Source organism: Simochromis diagramma, unplaced genomic scaffold (assembly GCF_900408965.1).
Source record: "Simochromis diagramma unplaced genomic scaffold, fSimDia1.1 OVJJ01000822.1, whole genome shotgun sequence".
Taxonomy (NCBI): Eukaryota; Metazoa; Chordata; class Actinopteri; order Cichliformes; family Cichlidae; genus Simochromis; species Simochromis diagramma.
Window position 1 is genome coordinate 8,642,892 of NW_024387520.1, and position 13,582 is coordinate 8,656,473.

General features: G+C 42.9%; 1 protein-coding gene across 4 annotated transcripts in view; it reads left to right on the top strand.

Moving 5' to 3' along the window:
* Positions 1 to 13,582, top strand: part of ncor2 (nuclear receptor corepressor 2) — a 95,375-nt gene that overhangs the window by 74,007 nt on the left and 7,786 nt on the right. Inside the window, exons 23-41 of one of the 4 annotated variants that reach the window (XM_040019534.1) lie at positions 907 to 1,071; positions 1,533 to 1,660; positions 1,788 to 1,887; positions 2,068 to 2,178; positions 2,623 to 2,726; positions 6,113 to 6,263; positions 6,400 to 6,549; positions 6,648 to 6,740; positions 7,275 to 7,480; positions 7,574 to 7,910; positions 8,087 to 8,278; positions 8,429 to 8,677; positions 9,336 to 9,470; positions 9,569 to 9,841; positions 9,933 to 10,113; positions 10,242 to 10,624; positions 12,479 to 12,597; positions 12,809 to 12,978; positions 13,112 to 13,246. In XM_040019534.1, coding sequence (XP_039875468.1) covers positions 907 to 1,071; positions 1,533 to 1,660; positions 1,788 to 1,887; positions 2,068 to 2,178; positions 2,623 to 2,726; positions 6,113 to 6,263; positions 6,400 to 6,549; positions 6,648 to 6,740; positions 7,275 to 7,480; positions 7,574 to 7,910; positions 8,087 to 8,278; positions 8,429 to 8,677; positions 9,336 to 9,470; positions 9,569 to 9,841; positions 9,933 to 10,113; positions 10,242 to 10,624; positions 12,479 to 12,597; positions 12,809 to 12,978; positions 13,112 to 13,246 — 3,382 coding nt within the window. The remainder of the gene's footprint in view (positions 1 to 906; positions 1,072 to 1,532; positions 1,661 to 1,787; positions 1,888 to 2,067; positions 2,179 to 2,622; positions 2,727 to 6,112; positions 6,264 to 6,399; positions 6,550 to 6,647; positions 6,741 to 7,274; positions 7,481 to 7,573; positions 7,911 to 8,086; positions 8,279 to 8,428; positions 8,678 to 9,335; positions 9,471 to 9,568; positions 9,842 to 9,932; positions 10,114 to 10,241; positions 10,625 to 12,478; positions 12,598 to 12,808; positions 12,979 to 13,111; positions 13,247 to 13,582) is intronic. The other 3 variants (XM_040019536.1, XM_040019537.1, XM_040019535.1) reach the window with 3 other exon arrangements.

The window sequence follows — 13,582 nt, forward strand, 5'->3', positions numbered from 1 at the left end:
CCACTGCAGGGTGTACAGCTTGGTGTTTTATGAAAACAAGATTAGAGGATTAATGAAATTATTTTTTTAAAATGAGGTTAATGAAAATGCAGTACAACATGCTGTTCTAGTTGCATTTGATCTAGTTTTACTTTGTTGGTCCTTGCTACATCCTGTAACCTTGAATCTGTGTACTCTAGTGTTTAGGGCATTGAAGTGTTTCTGGGACACTCAGGGAGAGGGAACTGATAAATGATCTGGTATTGCTATTGACCCAAAAGGGAATACAGTCTGGTTCAGTGCAGTTACTGTAAGCTTGTTGAATGGACTTTTAAAGGTCCACACAAAGAGAGGTCTTTTATAACCAGCATGTGCACGGCAGCTGTGAACTCCAAAGTCCTTTTTCATTCATTTATGCTAACATAAGGACAGATATAAACATGTATTCCAGCTTATATTTATTGATATTTTTCAGCATTTAATCACCGTGTGGGGGAAGTAATAGTTACAAGTAAGCGCTTGTGGGGATTTAAAAAATTGAGGATTTGATGATTGTAAAAATGCTGTGAGGATTTAATGATCTGTGGTGTGCTTATGTCCATTCAGAGCAATGAGAAGCAGTTGCTGCTCCTCCTGCAGGGATTAAGTAGGTTCATCCATTGCCTTTTAACTTCTCCTCAGCTGGATTTCACTTTAAATATTAGCACTGGGATGGTGTGGTTGTATTAAGTAAGGGTATTAATTCAGTGGCGTGTCACTCTGTCTGGGAAGTAGCATGAGATATTCTTTGTAATTCTTATGACGACATTGATGAAGCTGTGGACAGTAGTGTGTTGGTAATGGCCAAAGGACAACTTCTTGGATTAGTGGATAACCATTTGTGTGTTGTTACCTGGTCCTGACTCTCCTTGTGTGTCACTGTTGCAGAAAAGCCCCCAGCATTCTCTCCACACAGTGAAGCTAAGAAGCAGGCGCTGGGCCCTGATGACCCGAGGACCTCTAACTTGGGGCGCTCAGTTCTATCCCCGTACCCTGTGTCCCCACGAGACATGGCCAAGAGCACTCATGACCAGCACCTGCTCCACTTCAACTGTGAGTATTCTCTTTACATCAGTGGTCCCCAACCCCCGGGCCTCGGACCGGTACCGGTCCGTGAGTCGTTTGGTACCGGGCCGCGAGAGTTGAGGCTCAGGTCTGAAATGTATGGTTTTCAGGGTTTTTATCGGTTTTCAGCATCATTTTGTTATTGTTTTTATCGTTAACTCGGTTTTTCTGGGTCTTTTCACGTGTGTTATGAATAAATCTTCTTTTTTTCGGTACCGGTACTAGTTTTATTTTGTTGTATTTATCCGCGACACCTTAAAGGCCGGTCCGTGAAAATATTGTCGGCATAAACCGGTCCGTGGTGCAAAAAAGGTTGGGGACCGCTGCTTTACATAATCTTTTATCTGTACTGTGAGAACATTTAGCAAATCCGTGTCTACTTAACTTGCTTCCTTTTTCTAAAGATCAGTTGCTCAAATCTCATTCTCACAATCTCATCCATCTGCCAGCGTTCCAGCCATCAGGCCACCCCTCACTGCCGCAGGACAGCGGAAGGCTAGCAGCAGTGAGACCGCTCACAATGCCAGAGCCTCCACCTCTCATTTCCTCCTCCAAGCCAGGAGGCTCTATCACACAGGTACAGCACCACACCAATAACATTAGGTAGACATAGTTTGAGAGTAGAAATCATGTAATTGTTTTGATCAGTGATCCTACATATTGTTCTTATGACCATGTACATTTTTTTTAAATTAAATAAACAGGGCACACCAGTACAGCTGCACAGCGCAGCTCATGGGTTGGACCATGGGAAGATGCCCTCCGCACCGATGGGGGTGCCTTGGATGGATCAGAGGAAAGGGGGTGAGTAAATCTGGCTGAGGGGATTGATACTCTCTCATTATTGTGCCCTGCCCCTCTCAGCAAGGTCTGTCTTCAAAATGAGATTTTACTTTCAATGAGACTTTTACCTGGATAAATAAAGGATAATAAAATTGTCCCTATTCATTTCGTTCTCTTTTCTCTCTGTAATCTAATATATAGCAGGTGGTTTTCCAATAGTAAAGCAGGAACAGCTGTCCCCTCACAGCTCATCCTCCCAAGCTGATAACCTGTCAGCCCAAGGGCCATCTCATGATAGTGCTGCTGGACGTGGTGGGTGCTCTGTCTTTTCCCACTGTTTTACTGCCACACTGATTACAAGCAATAAGCCACAGATTCTGAACAAAGTCAAATCATGACTTGCTTTTTATTCCAACACACCAAATTGGAGTGACTTTTCTAAATGTACTGAATGTAACCTAGGCTAGACTTTCAATCTCTCTCTGTCTGGTCATTCATCTATCTGTTTATTATAAAGTCAGTGGGTAGTTGAGTTCACTGATGTTGGGAAAATGTGAAGATTGGGAGAAACTGCCCAAATCTGTATGTGCAGAAGTGATTGTACTCGGTGATGCTTCAACTTTTTCTTTTCGGGTGGTCTTGCAAAACATTTTCAAATATTTATTTCCAGTTAAATGCATTCCTCTTTTTTACTCTTAATGTGACTTTACATGTTGGATTATAGTGACAGCTGTCTCTCTCTTACTGTCCTTAAAGCGTCTATTTCAGCTGTTCAGGGGGGTAGTATCACTAAAGGCATCCCAGGGACCAGACTGCATCCTGATTCCCCAATTCCCTATCGAGGCGGCTCCATTACTCAGGTGAGTGCTGACCGCTGAAGTAGTCCTTGTAATAAAGCTGCTATACTGGAGTTAAAAATGCTCCAGTATAAAGTTCAAAATTGGTACAAAAGTAGAGAGACAAACTCTATTCAGAAAATAACAACAGGCTTATTTATATTTTCCAAAGAATTTTACTCATGTGAAGGTCCTTGTTGTTTCCACTGAAAATACTCATAGGCTGTTGGTTTGATGATGTAACCTACAGATAATCCCTGACCACTGTTACAACTCTCATTGCAACAGTCTCCCATATGTACAGTTTGTTGGGTGGGGCAATCGTCGTGTTTGTTAATAATATTCTGCTGACTCTGTTCTAGTTTGAGTTGTGCATTACAACACAACTGGAAAACGGTTCTCTTCCCCTTTTCGAGGAACCTCCGAGCAACCTTTCAAATTCACTGAACACGCTTATAAATAATTCCCCAGTATGCAGGTTTAGAAGTGACCTGCTTTTGTTTGACATCATAACTAGCACGTACGGCTAGGATCTAAATCAAATCAGTTTCTTAAGTCAAGCTTAAAAGTTCATTTTTGTTCCTAAGTGAAGATATAAGGAGAGTGCTTTTCAAGCGGCGCTACTCCTGTGCAGTCCTCCAAAATCTCAATTGCACATTGCTCGACATAGATGACACTGTGCATTGGTTGAATGCCGATTTGTTAATAAACAGGCTGGGAAAGGGAAAGGAGAGGAAAGGAGTCACAGCAGAGATCTCGAGAAAATCAAAGATAGGAAAAAAATACAACATGAAAAGCAAAGACGGCTTCTGCAGGAGTCTTTGTATGTTAAAACTTTGCTCTTCCTTCTGACTGATGGGCCAACAACAGTCCATGGTCTTGTTATATCACACATTTTTGACACTGCCTCCACCTAGCAAGGTGCTTGCTGGCTCCAACTCTATTCTAACCACATGATTGATGTCATTGACCCTTTTGTGTTATATCTCAAAACATGAATTGGCTTTTATTGACTTTAACCTCCTAGGATCTGGCGTCCACATATGTGGACATCACATTTTGGGTTATTTAGACCAAAATACTGAATTTTGCTCTACAAGGGCCTGATTATCCACTTATGAGGACATTATACTGCTACTGTTCTATCAAGATTTTAAACGAATATGCTCATATGTGGCTCTCATTTTTCTTAAAAACAAAAATAAGGCAAAAAAATAAAATCTGGTAATTCTTTGTTTTTACATTCATCGGGCCCCAATATGTCCAAATATCAATGAGAAATTAAAAAAGCATGTAGTGGAAGAGTTCGGGTCTTAGGAGGTTAATATTGACCATGTCTCATATTTCTGTAGGGGAGAATTTTTTTGCAATAATTATCTTTATTGTTTTATTGCCCAGCCCTAGCTCACCATTTCCCCTTGTAATACTGAACTGAAACTAACACTGTTAAATTAAGTCAAGGTTCATAGTGACAGCAGCATGTACAGCTCATACACTGACGGGCCACGCATTGTTAGCAGTACTTCATTGGTTCATTTTGATGCCGTCACTGGTTTCTGCTCATAAAGTTGAAGGCTTTATGTCTTTATACCTGTTTAAAATTGCCACAGTCAATTTTAGCAGCCTTCATGCGTCTGAGCTTTGTCCTTTTGATGGAAACGAGAGCAGCAGAGCTGGTTAGAGGTCATAAGGCTGGTGGATTTCCGTGGTGCTGTGACATAACTGCAGCTCTGGGTGGCCCCGTCACCTTAGCAACAGGTACACAATGTACCGCATCTGTTCCCTCTTTACTTTATCTATTTACTCTAGACGCGGGCAAAACCAGTCATTGATATGCCCACTGTAATATCATATCCAGCTGCCATACTGGCTTCTGCTGTTGTGGATTAGTAAAAGGAGAGATAGCTGAAGGTGTAACATCTCCATTGTTAGAGGGATACCTTTTTAGTGTGCAGGCTACTGTTCAGTGCACGAATCCATATAGCATTGATGCCTCTTCTTAAAGGGTAGGTGCGGGTAACTTAAGTCAGCACTAGGGCTGCACGATTAATCATTAGAAAATCGCGATCTCGATTCATACTTATGTGCGATCTCATTTCCAAATGACAACGATTTAAAAAAAAAAAAAAAAAAAAGACGACGCATTTTGATCCGGGACGTAATCTGCATGAAAACAAGCGCTCACTCTTCCTGCGCAACAAATGACAAGGGCGGAGCCTTATACCACGTGATACAGAAGCTGTGCCGTGTGATGCTAAAATTAGCAGGGAAAAAACAACGGAGAGCACGTCAGGGATGACGAGAAAGTGACAGGAGAAAATCCGTCCCGGTCAACCTCCCAAACATCAATAATGGGAACCTTATACAGCGCTTCCCTATACACGTCGAACTCCCGCAGGCACAAAGAAATTACGGAGGCTATCACTTATCACCTGACCAAAGATATGGCTCCCATCAACACTGTGCAAAACGGGGGATTTAGGAAAATGATCAACACCCTAGACAAACGCTACACAGTGCCGTCCCACAACTATTTTTCTATTGTTGCACTACCTGCTCTATACACGCAGTGTCGAGCAACGGTGGAGACGGAATTTCAAGCAGTACAACATTTTGCGGCAACGACAAAATGTGAGACATTTGTTGTTTTTATGTTTATTTATTGTTTATGTTCAGTCTCAACTGTTACGAAGTTGATGTGCAGTTAATAAGTGCAATAAATATTTATATTGGAAAAGAAAATCGTGAGAGAATCGTGATCTCAATTCTAAGCCAAAAAATCGTGATTCTCATTTTATGCAAAATCGTGCAGCCCTAGTCAGCGCCATCTGATCCTATAATAAGAAACCATGCTAGTCTGGCCTCGTCCTTCCTCAGTGTCTTCTTGGAAAAGCTGCAAGCAACACAGTAACAATGTTCCCTAAGCTACTACTTTTCATGTCCACTTTAGTGACGTGACTCAAGTTGTGTGAGTGGGTTCACTTGATGATTCCTCTGAAATGTTTAACCTCAAGCTGTGCTTATTTTTAACTCAGTGTTTTCCTTCTTTGACATAGTTGAGTCTGATTAGACTCAAGAACAGTCAGCTTAAATTTCCATAGATGTTTGTTCACTTGTTTTTCTTGTTTTAATTAGTGGAGTAATTGTAAATAACAGTTTAACACTCGTGATATAAAGTCTGTCATTTCCGTAACATTTTTTGTTATGACGTTGGCACTGTTTAGTTTTACCGAAATGAGGATTGTTAACCAAGTCTGCTTGTAGTCAAGGTTGTCTGCTGTCAGGCTTCACTGTCATTTGCATATCAAAATCCTAATCAGACTTTTTTTTTTTTTTTTTTTTTGATTCTCTGCTACAACACACTGATGGTACAAAGTACAGGTCTCATTTCTTCTTTTTGTTTTCCACAGGGGACGCCGGCTGATTCACTGTATAAGGGAACCATAGCGCGACTAATGACTGAGGACAGTGCCAGCCGAGTTGAGAGGGAGCGCGATGAGGCCCTGTCTAAAGGACATGTGCTCTATGAGGGCATTAGTGGGCACATTCTTACATATGATCGTAAGTAGCACTTGGCCGTATTGTCCTACTTTTTGCTGTGTTGCTTTTAGTTAATCTTAGAAATAATATTGATTCAAATTGCACATACCTCAAGAAATACTGTCAGTATATTTACTGAGATCTTTGTCATTTATAGGCTCAGCATCTCAGACTCCTAAAGATGAGGGCCGAGGTGGAGGGCAGTCTGGGGAAATCCTGGGCCTCAAGCGTCCTTATGATGTAATGGAAGGAGGCATCTCGAGGGGACTGGCTATGAGGGAATCGTTGTCTGCTGCCAACTGTGAAGGTAACAGATGACATATAGAGGTTTGATTTTGATTGTTTATGAAATAACTCACCATAGTCTTACACCTTACCATTCCCTCCTTGCTCCCTCCACCTCAGGACTGATTGGACGAGCCATGCCTCATGATAGTGACAGTCCCCACCATGCCTCCTACAAGGACTCTCATCACATCCGTGGTTCCATTTCACAAGGTAGCAAGCGGTTTACTTCCAACGAGATTTTATTTTGAATTCTGATGTCATCCTGGTGAAGTACTTAAAAAATGTCCTCAAGCAGAACATACATTAAAGGAGAATGTTAATGTAGCCTGTGTTTTTGGCGACCCCAGAAAAGACTGATGCTGCTTTACCAGTCACCATTGGTTTTGTGATGGTGCATGGTTAAAGGCGTAACAGGTTATTGATTGATGTAGTCCGTGTTCTCATTTCATCTGACTCCACTCCCAGAGCTCCCTCCAGTGAACTGAAAGCCAAATTTTTCTGTTGTTTCTTCCTTTACAAGAAATGGATAGTGTTAGCTGACCTGAAGTTATTTGCCTAAAGAGCAGCAAATTAAGCAGATCTCGAACCCCAGATTATTCAGCTAAGCTAATAAAACCTTTGTGTCTGTCGCTCATGTTTCTTTATCCTTCGGCTCACTTATGGCTAAATTATGAAAAGAAATGAGAACACTAGGCTTCCTGCTCTTGTTTGAAGATTAATAATAGTCATATATTAAAATTTCAGGTATACCTCGTCATCTAGATCAGGATAGCTACATGAGGAGGGAACCTAAACAGATGAAAAGAGAGAGCCCCCCACCTCGTGGGCCTGGCTCTTTGTCTGATTCTATGAAAGGCCGAGAGACCATAGTGAAGGAGGCTGGGCGCTCTATCCACCTCATTCCCAGGGAAGAGCTCCGACAGCCTGGAAAGGAGGGCATCATTGTACAGGTACACACTAAAGATAATGCTAATGACACATGTAGAGACAATCAAACACTTCATGCTTGATAACTGAGTTAATTCCCATTGTGGTCTCTGAAGGGAGCGTCCATGAAGCAGGAGGTGGCTAGTTCAGGGAAACGTCATGATGTCCGCTCCATCATGGGCAGTCCCTACCACGGTACACAGTCACACCTGGAGATGCGTACTGAGAGAAGCCGATATGAAGACGCACCTAAAGGGCGCCCCAGTGCAGTGGTCAGTACAGCTAGCCCCATATCGCGCTCTTCTCCACTAACGCTGGGGTCAGAGCAGGGTGGCAAAGCCCATCACAGCCCAGTGGGCTACGATGATAAAGGAGCCTTAAGGACACCTTACCCTGGATCCTCACATCGTAGCTCCCCACTGTCCAGGGAGGCAGGTCAAAGGCAGCATGAGGGTAAGTATATCACATGCTAAAAAGATTGAGAGTTTGTAATTTAAACGAAAAAATAATCAAGAAGTGCATGAAAATGCATAAGTTGTGTATATGTGTGACAGGCATGTAAAAGAGTTGTTCTGTACTAAAAATTATTCTGTTTCCTTGTATTTTTTGGGGGGGTTTTTCCCCACCAGTTTCCAGTAAGAATCTGACTCAGGAGCGTAAAGCCACACCAACCCCCAGGGAGATGACTACCACCAAATCACCACTTTCCACTCTTCCAGATCAGCAGACCCTGTTTCCGGGTCTGGGACCTGAAATGTACCGTCACATTTCCTTAGCTTTTGATCCTGCTGCACTGGGTCGTAGTATCCCAATCGACTCAGGTACTGTGTCCGTTATAGTGTGTACATGTTGCCCCCATCCTCATTAGAGAACAGTTTAATCATCTGCAAGGCATTTGTGTGATAATGTGATCAGAGTTTTACTCCAAGTTGAGTGACTTCCTGACAGATCATCTTCTTGTTTATACACAGCAGCATACTACTTGCATAGGCCCCTCGCTTCCGGCGCTCCATACTCTCCCCACTACCCCTACATCATCCGTGGCTTTCCTGACACCGCCGCCCTGGAGAACCGGCAGACGCTGCTCAACGACTATATCACTTCTCAGCAGATGCATCAGTGGCCCGCAGCTGCTGCCATGGCTGCACAGCGCTCATCTGACATCATGAGGGGCATTCCATCACGTGACCAGGCTGTCCCCCTGCCCTACCCTCCTCGGGGTAAGGGCAGTCACTAACTGAAAGTGCAGTCAAGTGTGCTGCACCTGCACTACGAATACAAATAGGAGTATGAAACAACAGCAGGGTGGTTGTTATTAATAGAAGCACCTGCAAGCCAAAATTTAATGTTAGTGCTGTTCATGCTCTGAGTTATTTAAATCAATTTGGTGGACAGTTTATTTATAGTCAGCTGGTGTACAGTAATAAAGCAGCATTTGATTTTGTCATCACACTCTGTGGGAGAGTCTTATTTTCCTTTATTATGGCATTCTCCACGATTTTCCTACAAAAACAAATAAATATAATAGAAAAAAACTGAACTGCATTAGTGGTTGCTGAAAATTTGTCATGTAGGATGATTGAGGGAGCTGCCAGTCAGATTATTTTCCAATATAACGCATTGAAGGAACACATCTTGACTCATTTATTACTTTGTCTTAGAACACTAGAGCAGAATCTATTAAGGGTTTATGTTTTAGTAATTTGCTTCTGCTTTCCCATTTATCTGTCAGAAATATAGAATTTCACATAGTCAGTCCATCATTTCAGATTTAATAAATATAAATATCACATTCCCTCATAAAACATTTGCATGACTGTTGACAGCCTCTCATTATTTTTATGCCCTGTAATCAGCTGACCCTTCTCTGTCCTCTAGGGATCATCGATCTTTCTCAGGTATCACACATACTGGTCCCTCCCTCTCCAGGGACAGTGGATCGCATCCCTTACATCCCTGGGACGAGCACCGGCTTCCCTGGCAGACCTTACACCACCTCTCCCATCTCACCCGGTACAGTTCATTTCACTCAAGCAGACTCACACAATAAATATGTTGCACTCTTTTTATTTCTAAAGTTCTCTTTCTCTCCCTTTTTTTTGCATGTGCAGTTGGCTCCTCACACATGAGCAAAATGCAAGGCGCGGCCTCATCTTTAGAGCGTGAAAGAGACCGTGAACGTGACAGGGAGAGGGAGCGTGAAAGTGAGAGGGAGCGGGAACGGGAAAAGGAGAGGGAGCGCGAACGGGACCGTCAGAGAGATCGGGAAAAGGAAAGAGAGCGCGAGAGGGACCGAGAAAGGCAGAGGGAGAGGGATCGAGAGCGTGAGAGAGACAAGGGCGGCTCTATTGGAAATGTGGAGCATGCCCCCATCTGGCGACCAGGTGTGGAGAATATGGTGTTCTTCATTTTTATTTAAGTTACGAATCTAGTTTGGAATTTGCAAAGTTATACGAGTCTGTTTCTGCTACTTAGGTACAGAGCACAGCTTGTCAAGCAGCAGCAGCAGCATAAGACCTGCGTCCCAGCCGCACAGCCACCAGCACTCCCCAGTGTCGCCTCGTACCCAGGAAAACGTCCAGCAGAGGCCAAGTGTCCTGCACACTGGGGGGAAAAGTCTTTCTGTCAACGAACACTCCGGCTCATCTGTGTTACGGTAAACTGAACTTTAACACAGAAAATTAGAATAAACAGATAAAAAGTTGTACGCTGTTTTTGTTTGTTTGTTTGTTTGTTTGTTTTTATAAATACAATTCGCTTTTTTAAATGTGTTTGCTTTGTTAGGTCCATGCCCTCAGGGTCATCCCACTACCAAGCTTACCCTAGCCATCTCCAAAGGACAGGTGTGCTTTCTGAGGCCTACCCAACTGCCATGGATTTAAATGCACCCAAAGAGCAGAGTCGCGATGCAGGCAAAAACAGGGGAGGTCTACCCAAACATTTTCAGGACCAGCATGGCCCATCCAGTAAATCTGACCCCAAGCTGTCCAGCCCCAGCCCAGGTGGATTATACCCCGGGTCTTATACCTCTGCTTCAGGCCGTCCCCAGCACCTACTGCCTCTGCAGTCAGACAACCCTCCTGGCCGTGGAGAAAGCGGTACACCTAGTAGGGAAAAGACTCAAAACAAACCGATGTCCATTCAGGAACAAGAGCTCCGATCACTCGGTAAGACCACCATGACTGCGGCCAACTTCATAAACGCGATTATTATGCGTCAAATTTCTTGTGAAACGGGGATGCCAGAGATGGGCTCGCTTGTTGCCAGCAGCGCCACTAATGGTAAGACGCTCTGGATCCCAGGGGTCCCCCCTCATCACCCAGACCCACTCCCCCGTCAGTCTGTGGCCTATTGCACGCTGTGGTGGTTGGCATTATCAGATCAGCAGAATTCATTTACATTTTTTGTTTCAATGCTGTAGTTTTTTTGGCCTTTTTTCCCAGTTTCTCCCTTTTATAGACTTAAAGTCCACCAAGGGTGCCCTCTGGAAAGCCTTACTTCTAGCTTTCCCAAATTGGACATTACTTGTTTAGATTACATTTTTAAAAGAATTTGGTGAGCTTGAATGAGTTTTGATAGTGTTTTTGTGAAAACTTGATTTTTCCAAGAAGATCCTAGGTGTCCTTTAAGGTAGCTAAAGCTGGTGGGACATTTAGGTTGAGCATCCTTTGCTGCTTATGTTCATTTTATTTCCTAAGAGGATGTGACTTGAATTTAACATGTGGCACCCTCCTCCCTGTCATTCGGCTGCTTACATTAAGAAAATATTTCACCACAGACAGTTAGATCATCAGAGTAGTATTTTTAGTAAGACTGCTGTAATTCAAACATATGTAACTCAGATGAAAAAGAACATTGAAATAGAAAATTGGTCTGATAGTTTCATTAAACAGGAAAAGCATTACCATCCACCAAACTCACTCCCTGGGGTCCCAGAGTGCACCAGTGTTGCAGAGAAGGCAGGTGGGAAGGGGAAGTAACACGGCAAAGACCGGAGACACTTTCAGCGAATCAGGGGGAGGGGGTACTACAGCTTCTGGCCTTCCAAATCTGTGCATGTTCCTGTTTTACTGCTCACTATAATATATGCTGATTTATTTAGGTTTTCTTTTTTTTGGATGTTGCGAGCTAATGTACTCGAGAAGCATGCTTGTCAAAGCTGATGAGATGGTTGAGCTAGATGACAACACCAGGATGATGTTGTTCACAAAACAGTAGATGGATCCACAGAGAGAAATACAGGTGCTTATAAAGCTGCTGGTGAAATGAACCCAGAGTCTCTCATGTGTTTTCTAGCTAACAACAAAAGGCAGAGCTTGCTGTCCCCACTGGATCACTCATTCCCTCTCTGGGATTCACAGAGTCAATCCTGGTCCCCTCTTTCAACTTACATCATCCTCTGAAATGAATAATGTAGTGTAAGAGTTGTGTAAGAAAAACACGTAGCGAGATATGACACACAAGGGACACAAAGTCTTGAAATCCATGTGCTGTAGTGCTCTCGAGAGCTTACAGGGAGAATGTTTTAGACCCTCGACTGAATGGAGTTTCTGGAGTTAGGTTTTGTACTCTAGTATGATAGTAATAGCCTATTTCTATTCATAACATGCAGTACACACTTTTTAAGTCCCTCAAGTGATATAAAGGAGGATGTAAAAGTGTCTTTTTGAACTTCTTCATTTCAGTTACTGATGCAAAACCTGTCAATTTTAGCACCGTTTCTGGTCAAAGATGAGTTTGCCAAGGCTGTATGCAAAGTGTGCACTGAAAATATCTTGAGACCTCTTCACACTTACTCATATTTAGATATATTTTCTTTTTCTTCTTCTTTTATTTTTTTTCCAAAGCTTGCACCTTGAGCCTACAAAAGTCTGGATGAGTGTAGAGATATCTCAGGGAAAAAAAAATGCACGTTTTCTTTAGGACATTCCAAAGGTTTGGAATTATGTCACCTTAACCTGAAAATCCAAACTAATTTTTAAAGTGTGTGTGTGTGTGTGTTTTCTGGATTCGACTCTTAGCTATGACACACGGTCTTTACCGTTCTCCATCTGAAGAGAGACTGTCTCCAGGCCAGCAGCCCCAGTCCCCTTGTGTCAAAGGCAGCCAAAGGGTGGTCACTCTGGCACAGCACATCAGCGTAAGCCCTCTCAACTACTGCATAAAATAATCTAATAATTAGAAGTACTTTATAAAAGAAGTTGGCGTTTGTATTAAAGCAAATGCATGCATGTCGAATGTGTTTAGTTTTCTTTAGAGTAAAATAAAATCCTTACACACGGGTCTCCTGATAGAGTTTATCTCAGACAGTGTTGTGTAATGTCTGATGTTGATAATCTTCACCCAAACAGGAGGTGATAACTAAAGACTACAGGCAGAGCCAGCAGCAAAGCTACCACGGTTCTCCTGTCCTGGACTTGACCCGTCCACCCAGTGCCTCCCAGCCCCCTCCCACTTCACAGGAGTCTGCTCAGGGGACCCGCTATGCCGAGGGACCTGGTGGAGAACGCAACAGAGACCGGTAGGAATCTCTGTTGGGTACAATTAGTGCATCTAACCTTTTGTCTTATCTTAAATAAGTGATAAAAAGATTTTTATGTCATAGAATATATGTAATGGATAATCAAAGTTATGATATTCATGCTGTTTTCCAGATCTCCACCTCAGCCTAAAACATCACCTGTCAGTGTTTCTATTGACGGCATCGAACCGGTGTCTCCTGCTGGAGCCAACTCTGAACCTGAAGTCCAGAGAGGAGCCTCCTACCCCAGCGAGCAGGGAGAGCAAGGGTAAGTTTGGATTTGGGTTGGAGCAGCAGCATGAAAATCAAGAGTCCGCTCCAAAAAGTCCATTATGAGCACAGTTTATTTACATTTAGCACCACTAATTAGATTATTTCACTGAGCAAATTCTGTAACACAATGTCAAAATTTAGGTCCTGGTCATGAAATAGTAGCCCACTGTTTTATGCTTGCATATATACTGTACCTGTCACATGTGTATGTGTAGTTTAGTCATGTTTAAAGGACAGTGACAGACTCTGACATTGGATTGTGGTTTCCGGAGTTTCTGCTCCAGATAACAGAGTTGCTTCTGGGTTAATAAACCTACTTTTTATTTTCTTC